Genomic DNA, 19,977 nt, shown 5'->3' on the forward strand with positions numbered 1-19,977 from the left:
TTTTGCTGCTTCAGGACCTGGAAGGCTTGCTGTAATAGATGGAACCATGAATTCTACTGTCTACCAAAAAATCCTGAAGGGGAATGTCCGGCCATTTGCTCGTCAACTCAAGCTGAAGCGATCTTGGGTGCTGCAACAGGACAATGACCCAAAACACACTAGCAAATACACCTCTGAATGGCTGAAGAAAAACAAAATGAAGACTTTGGAGTGGCATAGTCGAAGTCCTGACCTGAATCCAATTGAGATGCTATGGCATGACCTTAAAAAGGGTGTTCATGCTAGAAAACCCTCAAATAAAGCTGAATTACAACAATTCTGCAAAGATGAGTGGGCCAAAATTCCTCCAGAGCGCCATAAAAGACTCATTGCAAGTTATCGCAAACGCTTGATTGCAGTTATTGCTGCTAAGGGTGGCCCAACCAGTTATTAGGTTCAGGGGGCAATTACTTTTTCACACAGGGCCATGTAGGTTTGGATTTTTTTCTCCCTAAATAATAAAAACCATCATTTAAAAACTGCATTTTGTGTTTACTTTTGTGTTATATTTGACTAATGGTTAAATGTGTTTGATGATCAGAAACATTTTGTGTGACAAACATGCAAAAGAATAAGAACTCAGGAAGGGGGCAAATAGTTTTTCACACCACTGTAAGTGTTCTAAACTGTATTAGTAAGCAACCAGTAAGTAAGTAAATAAGCAACCATCATAAACAGAAGACTAGTTAGCCTTGGAATAACTACAAAAGAACCTAGCATATTCACTGTTGCATGTCAATCAGACATTCAGGTAAGGATTTCACTGTAATTTATACATGTGACAATACTACTGTACTACATATTACTTGTTACTTACTTGAGACAAGTTCCCATGCTACCATGCCACTAAACCTGAACATGATCTCCTGTCAGATACAGAACTATGTACTGTATAAAACTAATACTTTACACAAAGTGGTCAACAACTGCCCCATATCAGGCTGTTTGATCTTATGATGGAGGTCTTTTTGCAGTCCTAAACTTTCAATATGAAATTCTGATGCCCATTATTTTGGCTGTGTCACTCCTATTACAACTATGAGCAGAAGGTGTCCTTTTTTAAATCCCACTGCTAACTTGGCCATGTCAAGCTGACCATGTCAGTTTACCTAGTTCTAATCTTACTTGGGAGTTCTTCCCTTTTTTCCTTTTGTTTCTGCAACAATAACTTCGTTTTACTATTTGTTGAGCACTTTTGTCGTTTCTGCCTCAATGAGCCTAGTAGAGTCCATCTGTTCTCTTTTACTTTACAGAACTGTCCTTCTAGCAGGCCATTTTTCAACGTTACATTGTTACTTCCATCATTTCCTTTCGGTCTACAACTCATTGTTCTTAGATGTTTATAGCTAACACTCTTATGCCCTCTCATTGTCTATCAATATTGTATTCTTATCATGGCCTTTTAATGTTACCATCTTGACACGCTTTATTTTCATACCGGATTATAATCTTTTTTTAATGTTGCATGTAGCCTTGCAGCGGCGCTGTATAACGCCTGACTGACTGCTACGAGCTTTCCGCTACTCAAAGGCGCCAGTTCAATACATGCAATTGCTTGCCTCACTTTCAAATGTCCCTTAATGGTGTCACCCCCTTTAAAGACTTCATTTATATAATCGTGGAGGCGGCGCATATATTGAAAGTAAATGTGAGAAGTCCCTCGCGACTCAGCCCGCATGCCATGGCCACACCTTTGTTTTGCAAGTGGCTGGCAGCTGAGCTGGTGAGGAGGCTGCAGGTCGAAGAGCTGAAAGTCGGCGTTTCTCTCTCACCACTTCAAGTACGCAAATCTCGGAGACGCTTCCCGCCGCCAGGCGTCGGGGATGTCGGGAAATTTAGAAGGGCTAAAACCAGAGAAATCGTCTTGACGGCTACCCGTTTCACCTTCGACTTGTCTCAGATGCACTTACACTGCAATGGACTTCCTGAAATCAAACGACAGCCTGGATAATCTCACAGCTTTGACAAATAAGCAGGTAACTCTAGCGGCGTCCCCAAAGACGCTTTGTACTGTATGTTGAGTACAGGACACTATTTTAAAATCACATAATTCACGAAACTATAACGCAGAGGAACGCATTTTGTTTAGATAAAGTCGAACTTTTAAAACTTCTAGTACGTCATTTATTCCACCATTTAGCGGCACTATACAAGTCAAGTGGTCCGCAGACGGGTTCTGGTCAACTGAGCAGAGTCTTTGTGTTTTAGAAGAGACCCTCTCAACGCAGGCAGGACGAGGAAGGAATAAATAGTTGCATCCTGATCATGAATGGATTTGAACATATATTTAACAGCAAGACAGCAGATGTTAGCGCTTCTCCATCGGATCCTGTGCACAGTCCCTGTGGACTTTGCACGGTTTCCCTATGGATGAGTGAGTTCAACTAGGGATAGTCTCGTCAGTTTCCCGTCTTTCAGAGAGTATTCCTTGGATTTATTTCTGATACCATACGACTCTGAATTGGGCAAGGTTTGGGAATGTATAGATGTTTAAAAATATTTGAAGGCTAAGTATGTTATGAAATAAGAATGCAATTGGTATGTTAGAGTTAGATATCCCAGTTTATATAAAAGTAGAAAGACAGATAACATCAATGGCACAATACTATATAACTAATTTACCTAGATATCTGTTTAACATAACTATTGTTTTACGGTATATATAGTAGTTGTCATTTAACAACTACATATTACTATTATGGTATGTGATTTCACCTTAGCAAGTGATAACAAGACACAATAAATAGGGGCAATATATACTGTACTCTATTCTTTGCATTTACACTGGGTGAATTGTGTGAATAGCTCTGAACATGGGTCTTGCAAGGTATTAGTTTGCACGTTTTTACTGTTTTGCACAATTGTATATCTAGGTGCACTATATATTTGATGCTGTTACTTGACAAAGTGAATTTCCCCTATAAGGATCTCTATCTATCTATCTATCTATCTATCTATCTATCTATCTATCTATCTATCTATCTATCTATCTATCTATCTGTCTGTCTGTCTGTCTGTCTGTCTAGCTTGTATAGCCCCATTAGTGACTATACAAATTACAAGTAAAATTACACTGAAACGTATAGCAGTATATAAAAGTATTATGTACAGCAACTGCTGATATCTTGTATATTTGATGTACAGTATATACCGTATACAGTACTACCTCAGTTAGTAAATAATAAGAGAATGAAACTCCTTTATAATAAGGCATACATAAAACAAGCAATGGCTCATACCAGTCAGCTAGAGCATCGTTGCAGTCATTGTGTGGCATCACTACATAGAAAATGTTGTTTTGATGGATGACCTGCATGCTATGGAATGCAAAGTTAGTATAAGTGAATGCATCACTCTTTCATTGGAACTGTGGATCCAAAAAAATATTGCTACTTTCAGTACTGTTTGCAGTGTGAGAGTGATTGTGAATCTCTCATATAATAGAATTGTCTCCTATGACTCAAAGTTAAAGTAATAACATGATATGTAGCACAAGGATTGGCACAGTGGCAGTGCTGTTGCCTCATAGTGAGGAGATCTGGGTCCTCCCAACGTGAAGTTTGCATGTTCTTTGTGTACATGGGTTTGAATCAGGTACTCTGGTTTCCTCCCACTGTCCAATGGCATGCAGTTTATGTGAATTGGTACTAAATTGGCCCTAGTGTGTTTTTGGTGTGTGTGTGTTCACTGTGTGATGGACTGGTACTCTGTCCTGGGTTTGTTCCTGCCTTGTGCCCTATTCTAGCCATGTAGCACAAGTACATATATTACTGAATTTTTCTATTTCTGTCAAAAATGTTAGAGCAGAATATTTTTGATGTGACACAAGTCTTCGATTCAGCCAAATACCAGTGCAACACTTCAGGATTAGATCTATCTGATCGCAGTATTCTAACTGGTCCTGTCTTTGAGAAACTGTTCAGTTTTGCTTGCCAAGCCATTCTGTTACTCGGCTCTTGGATAATATGTGTACACAATAATGTTAAATAAAAATATATACTTTGGGATCACCCAAACATTGTCATGTTTTAATAGAGATGCATACTTTTTATCAAAGTACCATTAGATTATTTAAAATACAGGCAATACAGTACTAAAATTGTAAAAGGCTATTATTACTTGAAATGTCTGATATATAATTTAATATTAACATATGAATGCAAAGCCCCATTTTACATGAAAAGAAAAGGTTAAGGGTGATTTTAAACATTGCCCATTTTACCTTTTCTTTTTATTTGCCAATATCCGAAATGTCTTTCTTTGAAATTCTTTCTCGAGGGCCAGCATCCCATATTTGCCTTATCTGTTTTGCAGATTACACTAGTATTTATTTAAGGAAGAAGCCAACTGAGGATCTATGAGGTTTTTATTTCTCAAACTAAAGACTCTGTGTACTTCTCCTCTTGTGCAGTTGTGCATCTGGGCGTTACGCTTCTTTTCCTATCCGTATTAGATCCAGTTTACTCTGTTCTTTTAAGACAGTATTGGACGCCTTTGTATGCAATTTCAGTTTCTTAGCAGTATGTAACATGGAATAACCTTCATTTCAAAAAACAATAGGCTGACATGTTACTTTAGAAAGTTATTTTATTCTAGTCATTTCTGAACCCAGAATTGCAGTGGACTGCGTAGTGTAGTCCCTGTGGTGAGCCCACCCAAACAATGGACCACATTCTCCATGAATGTTCCTGAGGCCCTACATGTACCGATGAAGATCTTAAGGATGCTAATGACGCCACTGTGGCGGCAGTGGCATGATACGATATGATGATGAATCCAGAATTGAACTTTAGAATGCCAGCACCCTGCATCCCCAGGAAAGATGATTTGCTTGCTTTATTGGTGATAATTAAAGGTTTCAGATGTGGTAATATGATTACAAAGATTTCTGTATTAACCAATCAGTATTTAAACTTGAATAATTAAGGCTGAGCTAAGGGATTTTGCCATTAGGACACCAGAGTAATGGCTGCTCTCATATGTGAATAATAAATTATTAATTTGTTATTTCATGCAGTTAGGGCCATTTTCAACATTAGTAATGTATTGGCAATATTTTTAAACCAAACTAATGGTACCTTGATGAAAAGTATACATTTCTATCAAAAACATGAATATGTGTGGGTGATTCCAGACTTTTAAATGCTAGTGTGTGGATATCCAAAATTTTACCTGTATTCAGAATTAAGTATCCGAAGATAAACTATTCCAATCATATTTGTAGTATAAGTAATATTTTTTGAGCATAAAAAGATGATATATTTTTTACGAGGTTTTTGTAGAGTGTAGGGTACATATCAGTCTGAATATAATCAGAATGTTGTGCATTTCAGCCTCATTGTGGACAGGTGAGGGTGGTGGTTATTAAACTACATTCCAAAAAGTCTCTTGCGTAAAAGTATTTTCTGAAATGAATGTGTTTAACATTGTTGCTTAAGGTATTTTAAGAAGATTTAGTGAAACAATGAATGTACTTAACTTTCTATTTTATATTTATTTTCAGACCCAAAACCTAGCTGTTGTGTACATCTTGTCATTGTCTTTCAGGTAAGAGTTAATGCTGTTTACCTATATGTGTTATCCATCAAATAATAGTTATGTGTAGTACATCATTAAAAAACACTATTAGCAAACTGTCAGTGTCATTCACATTTAATATAGAATCTGAAAACAAGGTAGACTGACCAGTGAACAGAATGTGGTTTGTTGCCGGTTGCCCACATGAATGATCATGCCAGCAGATCAAGTACAACACACGCAATGTAAAGAGCCAGCTTGCATTTATGTGTTTCCTGTGCAGAGGATGTGGAATGCACTCACTATTAGTTTCTTTCAAAATAGGCATCACACGTTGAATTTGGCAAACATTCTTAATTATTTTGTACTTTAAATTAGTATGCAAATAAAGGAATCGCTATATTATTATCTTAAAAAAGTAAATTTTTCTTATTACTTTTATAATTGCTTAGATTTCAAATGTAATATTCATCTGAATTACTGAATTAATTGACCCAGCTATCCAGCTTATGATAATAGTCTGAATTTAATTATTTTGGAAAAACTAGGGGGCTTTGCCCCCTGCTCACTTCACTCGCTCACCTAGGTGCCAACCACTTTGCATCCCTGCTGCTCACGTTGTGAATGGGGGGCTGAATGCACCCCAAGGAGACACGATCACTCTTCTGACACAACCTCTTAAACGGTGATACAATGGGAAACACATAAAGTTTTTTGTTTTTTTTTACCTCCTCTTTGCTCGACGAGCTGCTGACTTGCTGCTGCTGCCATGCCGCGTGATCTGCATTTTGCGTGGCGCACTTCTGTCATATCACCTATGTCTATATATTCGATTTCTTTTCGCTTTTTGCCTTTTCATCAATATCTCATTGAATTTTGATTCCGTGTTTGGAATTACATTGTGACAATGCAATGTATAACTGCCCGTGAGTGAATATCATTTCTTTCTCTCTAAAAGAAATGTGTCTGACATAACCATGCAGGACATTTTCAAATCTCTTTGGATAAGCTCTTGTCTTGCGGGGCTTCCGGCCCTGGGCGTGGTTACATCGCTTAGCACGAAGACTCGTCTCGCGTGACGTGAAATTGTCTCTGAGACAATCACACCTCGTCTCCTTCCAAGATTTCAAGATTTTTTTTTATAATAGAGAGAAATAATTTCTCAGATTTTATAATGTCACAAAAAGACTCTAGACCGTCAGAAAGGTTTGGGGCAGCCACCCATATATTATGATCCTGGCTGCAAAAGGTTGAAAATTTATTGTGTTGTTTACAAAACTGAGCCCAAAACAGAACTGAATACTTGGAAGTAAGATGGCGGTTTTAAGGGCTTGTGGAGGAAATTATGTCATCTATGCCGGAGCCGGAAGTGACATCATCAGAAGGTGCCAGAGCTGGCAGTGATGTCATCAGAGGTGCTCGAGCCGGAAGTGACATCATCAGAGGTGCTGAGACCTGGTGGGATTTTCCATAGACATATATATGTAGACGCCGTATTCACTGTGTTGCCCAGTTGACGCAATACATCAACATTTTTAGACTTCCTCCTGGTCTTACGCAACACAGTACTGAAGTATTGGTTAATGCCCTAGTCACCTCACGTGTGTATAATATAATATGTATGTATATATATATGTATGTATGTATGTATGTATGTATGTATGTATGTATGTATGTATGTATGTATGTATGTATGTATGTATGTATGTATGTATAGTGGTGTGGCGGAAGTGCCGGGGGGAAGACTTTGTGTGGCGCCCGGAGAGCCGCCAGGAAAGCAGCCGACACTTCCGCCACGCTGGGGCATGGCTAAGGAGAAGAGGCCGGAAACACCTGGGGCTCATCCGGAACATTATTTAAGGGGCCGCCTCCCTCCAGTCAATGGTGGAAGTCGGGAGGCAGAAGACGGAGCTGGAGAGAGGACAGGAGGCGGCCAGAGGAAAGGCACAGTGACTGTGGGCCCTGGACTTTGGGGGATTTGGTGCTGAAGGCACTGGGGTTGCGTGAGTGCACTAAAACTTGTAAACAGTATATAATAAACAGTGTGTGGTGAAAAATATGTCGTCCGTCTGTCTGTGCTGGGGCCAGCGTTCACAATACATATATATATAGCAAACCTTCTGACAATGACACGTATTGATGTGCCATCCTGGAGAAGTTGGACTACCTGTGCAACCTCTGTAGGGTCCAGGTATCGCCTCATGCTACCAGTAGTGACACTGACTGTAGCCAAATGCAAAACAGTCAGAAAAGATGAGGAGGGAAAAATGTCAGTGGCCTCCACCTGTTAAACCATTCCTGTTTTGGGGGTCATCTCATTGTTGCCCCTCCAGTGCATCTGTTGTTAATTTCATTAACACCACAGGAGCTGAAACTGATTAACAACCCCCTCTGCTACTTAACTGACCACATTAATATCCCATAAGTTTCATTGACTTTATGCTATACAGTAATCCCTCGCTATATCGCGCTTTGACTTTCGCGGTTTCGCTCTTTTGCGGATTTTATATGAAAGCATAACTAAATATATAACGCGGATTTTTCGCTGCTTCACGGGTTCTGCGGACAATGTGTCTTTTTACTTCCTGTACATGCTTCCTCAGTTGGTTTACCCAGTTGATTTCATACAAGGGACGCTATTGGCGGATGACTGAGAAGCTCACCAATCAGAGCACGCAGTTAAGTTCTCCTGACTGAGAAGCTAACCAATCAGAGCACGCAGTTAAGTTCCTGCTTGCTGAATGCAGTGTTAACCAGGAAGTCTCGTCTCGCTCATTCAGCATCAACGTGTTTCGCTGTGTAAAGAGTTGTGCTCTTTTGTGTTTATCTTTGTGCATAGTCAAGCCCTTCATTATGGCTCCAAAACGATCTGCTACTGCTTCAGGGGCCGTGCCCAAGCGCAAACGGAAGATGTTAACGATTGCGAAAAGGTAAACGCTTTTGGATTTGTTGAAGGCTACGATTCTTTTATTTAAAAAGTAGGAAAGGAATATAAGATCTACGGCTGCAGTGTCCTTTTAACCAGGGTGCAAAACAAGTTGTAAGTGGATGTAATAAGGCAGTAGTCTGGATGGAATCTGCTTTAGGGATTTGGATTGAAGACTGCCAGAAGAAGAACAACGGCAGTGCTACACAATCGCCTGAAGTGGCTCCTTTAAGGGCTGTAACACTCTCCTTTGTTGTGCAGTAAAATTAAACTCATTGTTATCGGACAAGTCATCGTGTCATTGTTGGTGAGTAACCATAATTAATTTTCTACTTACAGTACTTAGTACATGTACGTACGTTTAGTGTCACTGTACACACACATTTACTGTATACTATTTTTGTTGCATTGTACGTATTTATTGCTGGTGGCATGTCTATCGTAATGGCTGTAACATGTGATATCGGAGACACTCAATATCTTTAAAATAATATTTAGGTTTTACTGTATATAAACAGTGTGTTTATATACATAATTTCAATGAATCTTACCTAACATCTAAGAGAATACAAAGGGATTATGCTGTTTAACTCTGCGGGGAATATTTATAAAGTGTGGGAGAGTTTATAAGGGCTTAAAATATATAAAAATAACCATAGAAACATATGGTTTCTACTCATGATTTTCACCTATCGCGGGGGTCTGGAACGCAACCCCGCGATCGAGGAGGATTACTGTACTCTGATTAAAAGTGTTCCTTTAATTTTTGAGCAGTATATATATATATATATATATATATATATATATATATATATATATATATATATATATATATATATATGTGTGTGTATGTATGTATGTTGTCGCAGTTGTGGGCGCTAGTGCTCCCTTGAACCCTCAGGTACCACGTCAAACACCTGGTAAAAGTGCCACAATTATTCTTTTTATTATAATAATAACGTGCACCCAGCACCCTCCACTCCTCACTATTCATAAATCAATACACAATAATAAATCAATAATCACAATCCTTCACTCCCAGACGCGTTGCCCTCCAGACAATGAGCTGAGCTGGGTGGTAGGGAGTTCCCATGATCCTTTTATACTCCCTGACCCGGAGGTGTTCCAGCCCAAAAGTCCACAAGTCCTTATTCCTTCCGGGTCAGGGTAAATATTCCTTTTCTTCAACCTGGGAGCACATCGTTTCTTCCTGTCACGTGACCGTGATGCACTCCCGGGTCATAGGGCACATAAGAGCCTATGAGCCCCCCTACAGCGACGCCTGGTGGCCCCCAAGGTATCCAGCAGGGCTGTGTATAAACACTACATAGTCCATGATGCTGGAACTCGGGGCATGATCATGCTGTCGGGAGAGCTCCTCCAGGTGGCCTGGGGGTGAGGGCCGGAGTAAAATGCTGGCAATCCACCACAATTCCCTTAGCGACGTCAACTGGGGCGGAGCATCGATTCCCGCGAGGGACGTCCTCCTCTAGGAGGATGCGTCATCCAGACCTTGGCTGCATTGTCTCAACCTCCCAGCGAACCTTGGGGGAACAGTGTATCTTCTATCCCACCGCTCCCCTGTCCTCCAGGGACAATCTCACCACACGTGTCCCGGTTGCCGACAGTTGTAGCACCGCCGACGTCCTCCTGGTTGCCTCTCTTCCCAAGACCTGAAACATCTCGGGAATTCGGTCAGCTCCACCCTTTACCCCGCTAAGAAGGATTTTACGGCTGCCTCACAGCTCTTGACCCGTTTTCCCATCTTGTCAGGAGACCCGCGCTTTATTTTGGGGATCTCCTGTTTACTCTGGGGCTTGGACACAACTGGGGACTCTCTGCCAGAAAGAGAGAGCCCCTTTGCTGTCTGTACGCCCGTTGATTTGTGTTTTTTAGGAGGCGGCATCATCAGCGCCGCATCGCTCCAGGTAACAGCACTGTTCGGCTGTACCAGTACGATCGGTGCTTCCCCCGCCCCGTCTATCATCACACCCCACTCTCTTGTCGGGGACACTGTGCTTTGACACCTGCTACTTATTAACCGCGGTGCCGGTTCGCATTGTGTCCCTTTATACTGTACGATACGGGCCGGACTCACCTGTATTCCTGCATCGATCATCACTGGAGCCTCCCGACCAAAACGCTGTAGAATATCCCATATCTTTTCCAGTGGTGCTTCGGCCGTCGCTCCCAACTCTTCCACCTGTTTTTTAACGTTCGTTAAAGTCTGTGACAAAGCATATACGGGCTCGAGCAGTTTCTCGAGATCCCGCAGTTCTATTATGTTATTTAATTCGGCCGGAGGTAATTTTGCTTCTGCCTTCTCCTTACCTGCCGGCCGGGAGCCAATAAGCACGTCCTCTCCGGGCACGTGTTCTGCTGTGTCTTGCAAAGGCTCTTGGGATTTGAAGTTTCTTTTAGAGGGCCGGGGTGGCGCCACTGGCCGACTGCGATCCACCTTTTCTATTTTATTGGCGGATCGTTCAGTCACATCCCGCCCCTCATTACTTTTAATTATTGCTGGCGTTGCTTCGCCTGCCTCCTCCTTCCCCTTCAGGGAGCTCGATTCCATTGAGGAAATGCTGACCTCACCTCCGGACTGTTGTCGACCTTCTCCTTCCCAGAGTCCATTTGGCGAAATCACGTGCCCACTTTCGGCGAATGGAAGGCGACCCTCATGGTCATATGGTCGACTGTAGTCCTTTAGAAGTTTCCAGCCTGCTCCGGGATAGGTCACATGACTCTCTTCGTCGAATAGGATCCCCCATTTTCGACTCCTCGATGGGCTAGCCTCTTCGTCATCGCGGCTATCTTGCCTAGGTGGGAAGTACTTCTCTGACTCATTGTCAGAAACGAAAAGACAGGCCTCTGAAAAATAGGAATAATAACTTCCCGGCGCATCGGGCATTTGTCTGGCACATACCTCTATATTTACAGGACATTTTCCTCGTTCATTTAGACAGTCCGGCGTGTCCGATATCTGGCTGTCTTCCTGCTGCCATAACGCATGGGCCCTTTCAGCTTTAATCATTGCCCGGTCTTCCTCACTTCCCGTCAGGTAGGTCCACGTACTCGCAGGCATCATCTAGGGCCTGTTTCCTTGGGCGATCCTCATTCTTCCTCCCAGATTTTTTCCCCATGGCGTACTAATGTTGAAGGAGGCTTTCAGTTGTAGCGCTCTTTGTAGAGGGTAGCGTTTTTACCTCCGTGCGTTCGAGCGGGACCTTCTTAGGGTCGTCTGCGTACACAATATTGGTTTTAAATGCAGGTCCCTTGCCAACAGTCGGCCAGAGAATCCTGCCGGCTACGCCAGTGTCGCAGTAGGGGGCGCTAGTGCTCCCTTGAACCCTCAGGTACCACGGCAAACACCTGGTAAAAGTGCCACAATTATTCTTTTTATTATAATAATAACGTGCACCAAGCACCCTCCACTCCTCACTATTCATAAATCAATACACAATAATAAATCAATAATCACAATCCTCCACTCCCAGACGCGTTGCCCTCCTACCACCCAGCTCAACTCATTGTCTGGGAGTTCCCATGATCCTTTTATACTCCCTGACCCGGAGGTGTTCCTGTCACGTAACCGTGACGCACTCCTGGGTCATAGGGCACATAAGAGCCTACGAGCCCCCCTACAGCGATGCCTGGTGGCCCCCAAGGTATCCAGCAGGGCTGTGTATAAACACTACATAGTCCATGATGCCCTGCTGGAACTCGGGGCATGATCATGCTGTCGGGAGAGCTCCTTCTGGCGGCCTGGGGGTGAGGGCCGGAGTAAAATGCCGGCAATCCACCACAATGTATGTATATATGTGTGTGTGTGTGTGTATATATATATATATATATATATATATCCATCCATTTTCTAACCCGCTGAATCCGAATACAGGGTCACGGGGGTCTGCTGGAGCCAATCCCAGCCAACACAGGGCACAAGGCAGGACACACACAAACACACCCACACACCAAGCACACACTAGGGCCAATTTAGAATCGCAATTCCACCTAACCTGCATGTCTTTGGATCGCCCGGAGGAAACCCACGCAGACACGGGGAGAACATGCAAACTCCACGTGGGGAGGACCCGGGAAGTGAACCCGGGCTCCTAATCCTAGGCGGCAGCAGCGCTACCACTGCGCCACGTGCGCCCTATATATATATATATATATATATATTTTTATATATTTATATTATATATATATATATATATATATATATTTATATTATATATATATATTTATATTATATATATATATATATATTTATATTATATGTATATATATATATATATATACATATTGTCGCAGTAGTGCTCCTTTGAACCCTCAGGTACCACGCCAAACACCTGGTAAAATTGCCACAATAATTATATTTATTATAATAATGTGCACCAAGCACCCTCCACTCCACACTATTCATAAATCACAATAACAATAATAAACCAATAATAATCACAATCCTCCACTCCCAGATGCGTTGCCCTCCTACCACCCAGCTCAGCTTGTTGTCTGGGAGTTCCCACAGTCCTTTTATTCCTCCTGACCCGGAAGTGTTTCTGCCCAACAGTTCCACAAGTCCTTATTCCTTCCGGGTCAGAGTAAACAGTACTTTTCTTCACCCCGGAAACCCGTCGCTCTTCCTGTGACGAACTTCCGGGTCATGGTGCACAAATGAGTCCACTGGCTTCCCGACAGCGACTCCCAGTGGCCCCCAAGGTATCCATCCATCCTCCCGGCGGCCTGGGGGTGAGGGCCGGAGTAAAATGGCGGCAATCCACCACAATAAATATATATATATATGTATGTGTATATGTATGTATGTATATATATGTATGTATGTATGTGTGTATATATATATGTGTGTGTGTGTGTGTATATGTATGTATTTGTATGTATACAGTGATCCCTCGCTATATCGTGCTTCGACTTTCGCGGCTTCACTCTATCGTGGATTTTCAATGTAAGCATGTCTAAATATATATCACGGATTTTTCGCTGGTTCACGGATTTCTGTGGACAATGGGTATTTTAATTTATGGTACACGCTTCCTCAGTTTGTTTGCCCAGCTGATTTCATACAAGGGACGCTATTGGCGGATGGCTGATAAGCTACCCAATCAGAGCACGTATTACATATTAAATAAAACTCCTCAATGATATACGATATGCTTCCTGCACGGTGCTTCGCACATTTCAAAGCTCTAACAGCCCGTATTGATTTTTGATTGTTTGCTTTTCTCTGCGCCTGATGAGGGGGTGTGAGCAGAGGGGCTGTTTGTACAGAGGCTGTTTGCTTAGAAGATACGGACGCTCCTTTAAAAAATGCTGAAAGACTACCTTCACATTGATCCCTTCATTGTGGCGGCTTTATCACAGTGCTTCCATATTTAAAAGCCCAACAGCCCTTTTGATTTTTGATTGTTTACTTTTCTCTCTCTGACATTCTCTGCACCTGACTCTTTGAAGAGGAAGATATGTTTGCAGTCTTTTAATTGTGAGAAAGAACTGTCATCTGTCTAGTCATGGAGCACAGTTTAAACTTTTGACTGTAGGGTGTTATTTCATGTTTAGAGGGCTCTAATAATGTTAAAAAACTTATTTAGAAGGTCGTAAACAGGTTTTCTATGCTCTAACTGCAAAAATATTAGATTTATAAATAAAGAATCCTACTTCGTGGAAATTCGTTTATCTGTCTGGAGCGGATTAACCACTGTATAGCTGTATAACTGTGCGGAGAATATTTATAAACAGTGTGGGAGAGTTTCTAAGGGCTTTAAAATATATAAAAATAATCATACAAACATATGGTTTCTACTTTGCGGATTTTCACCTATCGCGGGGGGTTCTGGAACGCAACCCCCGCGATCGAGGAGAGAGTACTGTATATGTGTATATGTGTGTATGTGTGTGTGTGTGTGTGTGTGTGTGTATATATATATATGTATGTATGTATATATATATATGTATATGTATATATTGTGAGCTGGAGGGCTGATCGCACCCCAAATAGTCTTCTTACCCGGTTCTAAGGAACCCGGATTTCACAAAAGATTTTATCTTGCAAACAGACGCAAGTGCATTTGGTGTGGGCACAGTCCTGTCACAAATTTTTGATGGAGAAGAACATCCAATCACATATTTGAGTAGGAAATTACTACATATATATATGTATGTATATTTATATGTATGTATATGTATATGCATGTGTATATATGTATGTATGTGTATATATATATATATATATATATATATATATATATATATATATATATGTATATATATATATGTATATATGTATGTTGTGGAGGACTACCGGCTTTCCATGCCGGTCCTCACCCCCAGGCCGCTAGGAGGAGCTCTCCCGACAGCAGGATCATGCCCCGAGGTCCATCAGGGCCTCATGGACTTTGTAGTATTTTTACACAGCCCTGCTGGATACCTTGGGGGCCACCAGGAGTCGCTGTGGGGGGACTTATGGGCTCTGTCGTGCCTTATGACCCGGGAGTACGTCACGGTCACGTGACAGGAAGGAATGACGTGCTCCTGGGGTGAAGAAAAGGACTGTTTGCCCTGACCCGGAAGGAATAAGGAACTGTGGTCTGTTGGGACAGGAACACCTCCGGGTCAGGGGCTATAAAAGGGCGGTGCCTCGCTCCAGACAATGAGCTGAGCTGGGTGGTAGGAGGGCAATGCGTCTGGGAGTGGAGGATTGTGATTATTGTTGTAGTATTATTGGAGTATTTGGGAGTGGAGAGTGCTTTGTGCACAATTATTATTATAATAAATAATTATTGGTCTTTTACCTGGTGTCTGACGTGGTGTCTGAGGGTACAAGGGTGCGAGAAGCATCTTAATCTGTCACAATGTATATGTATATATATGTGTATATATGTATGTATGTGTGTGTGTATATATATATATATATATATATATGTATGTATATATATATGTATATATATATATGTATATATATGTATATATATATATATATATATATATGTATATATATATATATATATATGGATATATGTATGTATATATATGGATATATGTATATGTGTATATGTATTGTCGCAGTAGGGGGCAGTAGTGCTCCCTTGAACCCTCAGGTACCACGCCAAACACCTGATAAAAGTGCCACAATAATTCTTTTTATTATAATAATTACGTGCACTAAGCACCCTCCACTCCACACTATTCATAAATCAATACTCAATAACCAATCAATAATCACAATCTTCCACTCCCAGACGCGTTGCCCTCCTACCACCCAGCTCAGCTCGCCGTCTGGGAGTTCCCTCAGTCCTTTTATATTCCCTGACCCGGAAGTGTTCCCAGTCCCCAGTCCATGTGATTTTGTATCACTTCCGGGTCAGGTAAAAAGTACTTTTCTTCATCCTATGACGAACTTCCGGGTCATAGTGTACAAATAAGTCTTTGGTCCTCCCTGCAGCTCCCTCTTGCGGCCCCTGTGGTATCCAGCAGGGCTGAGGATAAAAACTACATAGTCCATGACTCCCTGCTGGTCTTAGGGGCACCTCCATACTGCAGGGGAGGGCTCCATCTGGCGGCTTGGGGACTTGGCGAGATAAACTGCGGGCACAGTCCACAGTATATATATATATATATATATATATATATATATGTATGTACAGTGGAACCTCGGTTCACGACCATAATTCGTTCCAGAACTTTGGTCGTAAACCGAGTTGTCGTGAACGAAGCAGTTTCCCCCATAGGATTGTATGTAAATACAATAAATCCGTTCCAGACCGCATACAAACTGTATGTAAATATGTAAAAATATGTAAAGATTAAGCACAAATATAGTTAATTACACCATAGAATCCACAGTGTAATAGTAAACTAATGTAAAACATTGAATAACACTGACACAAAACACCCAGGCTCCCTGATCAGCTACAGGAGCTGGCTCTGCCACGCAGCTCTCTCTGTGTAGCGAGCTCACAAACACACACACACACACACCTATCTGTCCCCCCAATCCCTTCCCTGTCAGCTGCCCGGCTCTCTAATCTCTCTGTAGCATGTGCTCGCGCAGCATTTTTTTTTAAATGACTTTTAAGCACAGCAGAAAAAAAAATCCGAAGCGCTTGCAAAAACCAATTCACAAGCAAACAAAAAGTGAGATTGCAGGAGATCACGCTATTAAACCTAAAGCCTGATCGCTGTAAACATCCATCCATCCATCCATCCATTTTCCAACCCGCTGAATCCGAACAGGGTCACGGGGTCTGCTGAGCCAATCCCAGCCAACACAGGGCACAAGGCAGGAACCAATCCTGGGCAGGGTGCCAACCCACCGCAGGACACACACAAACACACCCACACACCAAGCACACACTAGGGCCAATGTAGAATCGCCAATCCACCTAACCTGCATGTCTTTGGATTGTGGGAGGAAACCGGAGCAACCGGAGGAAACCCACGCAGACACGGGGAGAACATGCAAACTCCACGCAGGGAGGACCCGCAAGAACCCGGGTCTCCTAACTGCGAGGCAGCAGCGCTACCACTGCGCCACCGTGCGCCTCGCTGTAAACAATGTTTTAAAATGACTTTTAAGCACAGCAGAAAAAAAAAAATCCAAGCGCTTGCAAAACCAACTCACAAGCAAACAAAAAGTGAGATTGCAGGAGATCACGCTATTAAACCTAAAGCCTGATCGCTGTAAACAATGTTTTTAAAATGAGTTTTAAGCACAGCAGAAAAAACATCGCACAAATCCGAACTTCATTTAAAACCAACTCGCAAGCAACCAAAAAAGTAACATTGCAACAAATCACACGATGAAGTCCTCCATGTAAACAATTTTTAATGAGTTTTAAGCACAAGGAAAAAAGCGAACATTTGAAAAAGAGAAACGTAACATCGCACCTAATCGCGCTATGAAAAACTCCATCTGTAAACCTTTCATGAGTTTTAAGCACAAGGAAAAAAGCGAACATTTGATCGCATTATGAACTAAAAAAATTACTTTTGAAAAATCCGTAATACAAAAACCACCAAGAAAACTAACCTTGCATGAAACGAGTTCTGGCATGAAGTGTTTTCCTTCAGGTGTTTTCTCTCTTGTGATTTCTTGGGTTTCTGGTGCTTTTAGCTGTTTAGCTGGTGGGAGTGAAAGCCTCATGCAGCCATTCCAAAAAGAACATTCTTGTGACCCTCCACATTACTGGCAGTCTGGCTTTGTTTACATTATGCTGCTTGAAAGCACGAGGGTTCTCCGATTGGTAAATGAGTAAACTGGTAAACATTTTTTCCACCTTTTGTAATTTCTTTCTTTACTTCGATTTCAATTTTCTTCAAAACTTTCTTCTGACCACTCTCCACTTGCTTAGAAGCCATAGTTAACTGCAAAAGCACACAAAATACTGTAGAGCACAAAGAGAGTGCACGTCTTATTGAAAACAATGAACAAGGAGCGGCTTTGCTTAAATGAAAAGCATGGCAGCTCTCTTTCTCTCTCAGGCTGCCTGTGGGGGAGGGGATGTTTTCGCTTGCACTACAGCCTACAGATAGGCAGGCAAACACGTGCAGCAATCTCCTCCTCCCCCTTCCCAGCAGGCACGTGCTTGCTCGCTCTTGCTCTCTCTCTCGAGGACGCAAGGGAAACTGGCTTGTTCAGCAAACACATGAAGCAATCTCCTCCTCCCCCTCCCTAGCAGGCACGTGCTCGCCGCCTTTCTCTCTCTCTCTTTCTCTCTCTCTTTCAGCTCAGCTTGCAGGCAGGCAAGGGAACCTGGCTTGTTCGTATACCGAGTGTGTGGTTGTGAACCGAGGCAAAAGTTTGGCGATCTTTTTGGTCATGAACCGAGTTGTACGTGAACCGGGACGTTCGTGAACCGAGGTTCCACTGTATATATATATATATATATATATATGTATATATATATATATATATATATATATATATATATATATATATATATATATATATATATATATATATATATGTATGTATGTGTATATATATATATGTATATATATATATATATAATATATATATATGTATGTATGTGTGTGTGTGTATATATATATATATATATATATATATATATATATATATATAACATAATATAATATACTGTAATGCTATTCTATCTGGCATCCCACATAAACTTATTCATCGCGTACAAGTTCTTCAAAATTCTGCTGCCAGGATAATAACCTGTTCTAAATTCACTGAACATATTACACCTATTCCCTCTCAACTTCACTGGCTCCCTGTTAACTACAGAATACAATACAAAATACTGCTCTTAACATTTAAAGCTCTCCACAACCTCACTGATCTCCTCCAGACTTACACTCCTCTCGCTCACTCAGATCCTCCTCTGCAGCTCTACTTTCTGTACCACACATCAGACTCAGTGCTATGGAAGCTTGAGTGTCTCTCCTAGTGCTCCTCAACTCGGGAATTCTCTTCCCTCTCATATACGTCAGCTTGATTCAATAACACATAACATTCAAACTGGCATACCAACTGTGAATTTTGCACTATTACTTTATTAGTTTGCTAATTATTGCTTTTTGATTTATCATTTTCTTGTTTTAATTTTACTAACGTTTAATTTTATTGTAAGGTGACCTTGAGTGCTAAGATTATAAAACGGGATTTTCTAATGTCCAAATATAACCAAAACGATTGTTCAGCCTTACCTATGAAATGTAATCCCCCGGGATCTGGTTTGAGGGGTACAACGGTTTGTACAATCCCAAGCAGCACATACGTGAGGCATCTTTATCCATTACCTCACTCCACAGCAGTGCCACTTGCAATACGGTGGCGACGTTGACGTACGATGTTGCTGGCCATGCGGCGTCTAATAATTCTATGTCTATAGGATTTCCTAGGAATGGTCTGTAAGGAACTGAGAGAGACAGTCAGCATACTCTGCCATCCCCTGGTCTCATGTAGTATTACACTTACTCAAGCCCTTTAGCTGTCTCTTAATCGCACGTGTGTGGCAATAGTTTCAGATTAAACTAATCAGATCTTTATTTTCAGCTCATTTTCCAGTGCAAGGTGTATTTGGTATGTCTCAAAAATCAAAGCCTTGGGAATGAGTTATACCGTTTCTGTTAATGAACAAGCTTGAAACCTGTTAAATTCTGGTTTAAATACAAAACTAACATTTTTGAATGGTATTATTTCAACAGTTGCCTTTGTACTGTAATAAATATTGTAATAACCCTTGTTAGATCTGTTATTATTACTATTCACAAGTGTTCTTAAATTAATTAAGTGAGAACTACACAAAAAAACAGTTAGGAGCAACTCTGGTCTTGCATCGGGCAACATGACGTAATATGCCATATAGGTGATGTCATACAGGCTAAGATAGGTGGTGAAGCAGGTGAAATATCAGTACATGGATCGGGTAGAGGAGTGGATGGACCAGTGTGACTCCACACATTTGTGGCAAAAATGTCGGGACCATTACAGACTGCAGGAGCAGATTTCA

The 19,977-nt window shown here is 41.6% G+C and overlaps 1 protein-coding gene across 1 annotated transcript in view; it reads left to right on the forward strand.

The window, feature by feature from the left end:
• Positions 1–1,716: 1,716 nt before the first annotated feature.
• The window catches only part of si:dkey-30c15.2 (uncharacterized protein LOC558938 homolog), a 48,084-nt gene continuing 29,823 nt past the window's right edge, over positions 1,717–19,977 (forward strand). Inside the window, exons 1-2 of the mRNA XM_039761529.1 lie at positions 1,717–2,015; positions 5,543–5,586. Coding sequence (XP_039617463.1) covers positions 1,956–2,015; positions 5,543–5,586 — 104 coding nt within the window. The 5' untranslated portion in view covers positions 1,717–1,955. The remainder of the gene's footprint in view (positions 2,016–5,542; positions 5,587–19,977) is intronic.

This window comes from Polypterus senegalus, chromosome 8 (genome assembly GCF_016835505.1).
Source record: "Polypterus senegalus isolate Bchr_013 chromosome 8, ASM1683550v1, whole genome shotgun sequence".
Classification (NCBI taxonomy): domain Eukaryota; kingdom Metazoa; phylum Chordata; class Cladistia; order Polypteriformes; family Polypteridae; genus Polypterus; species Polypterus senegalus.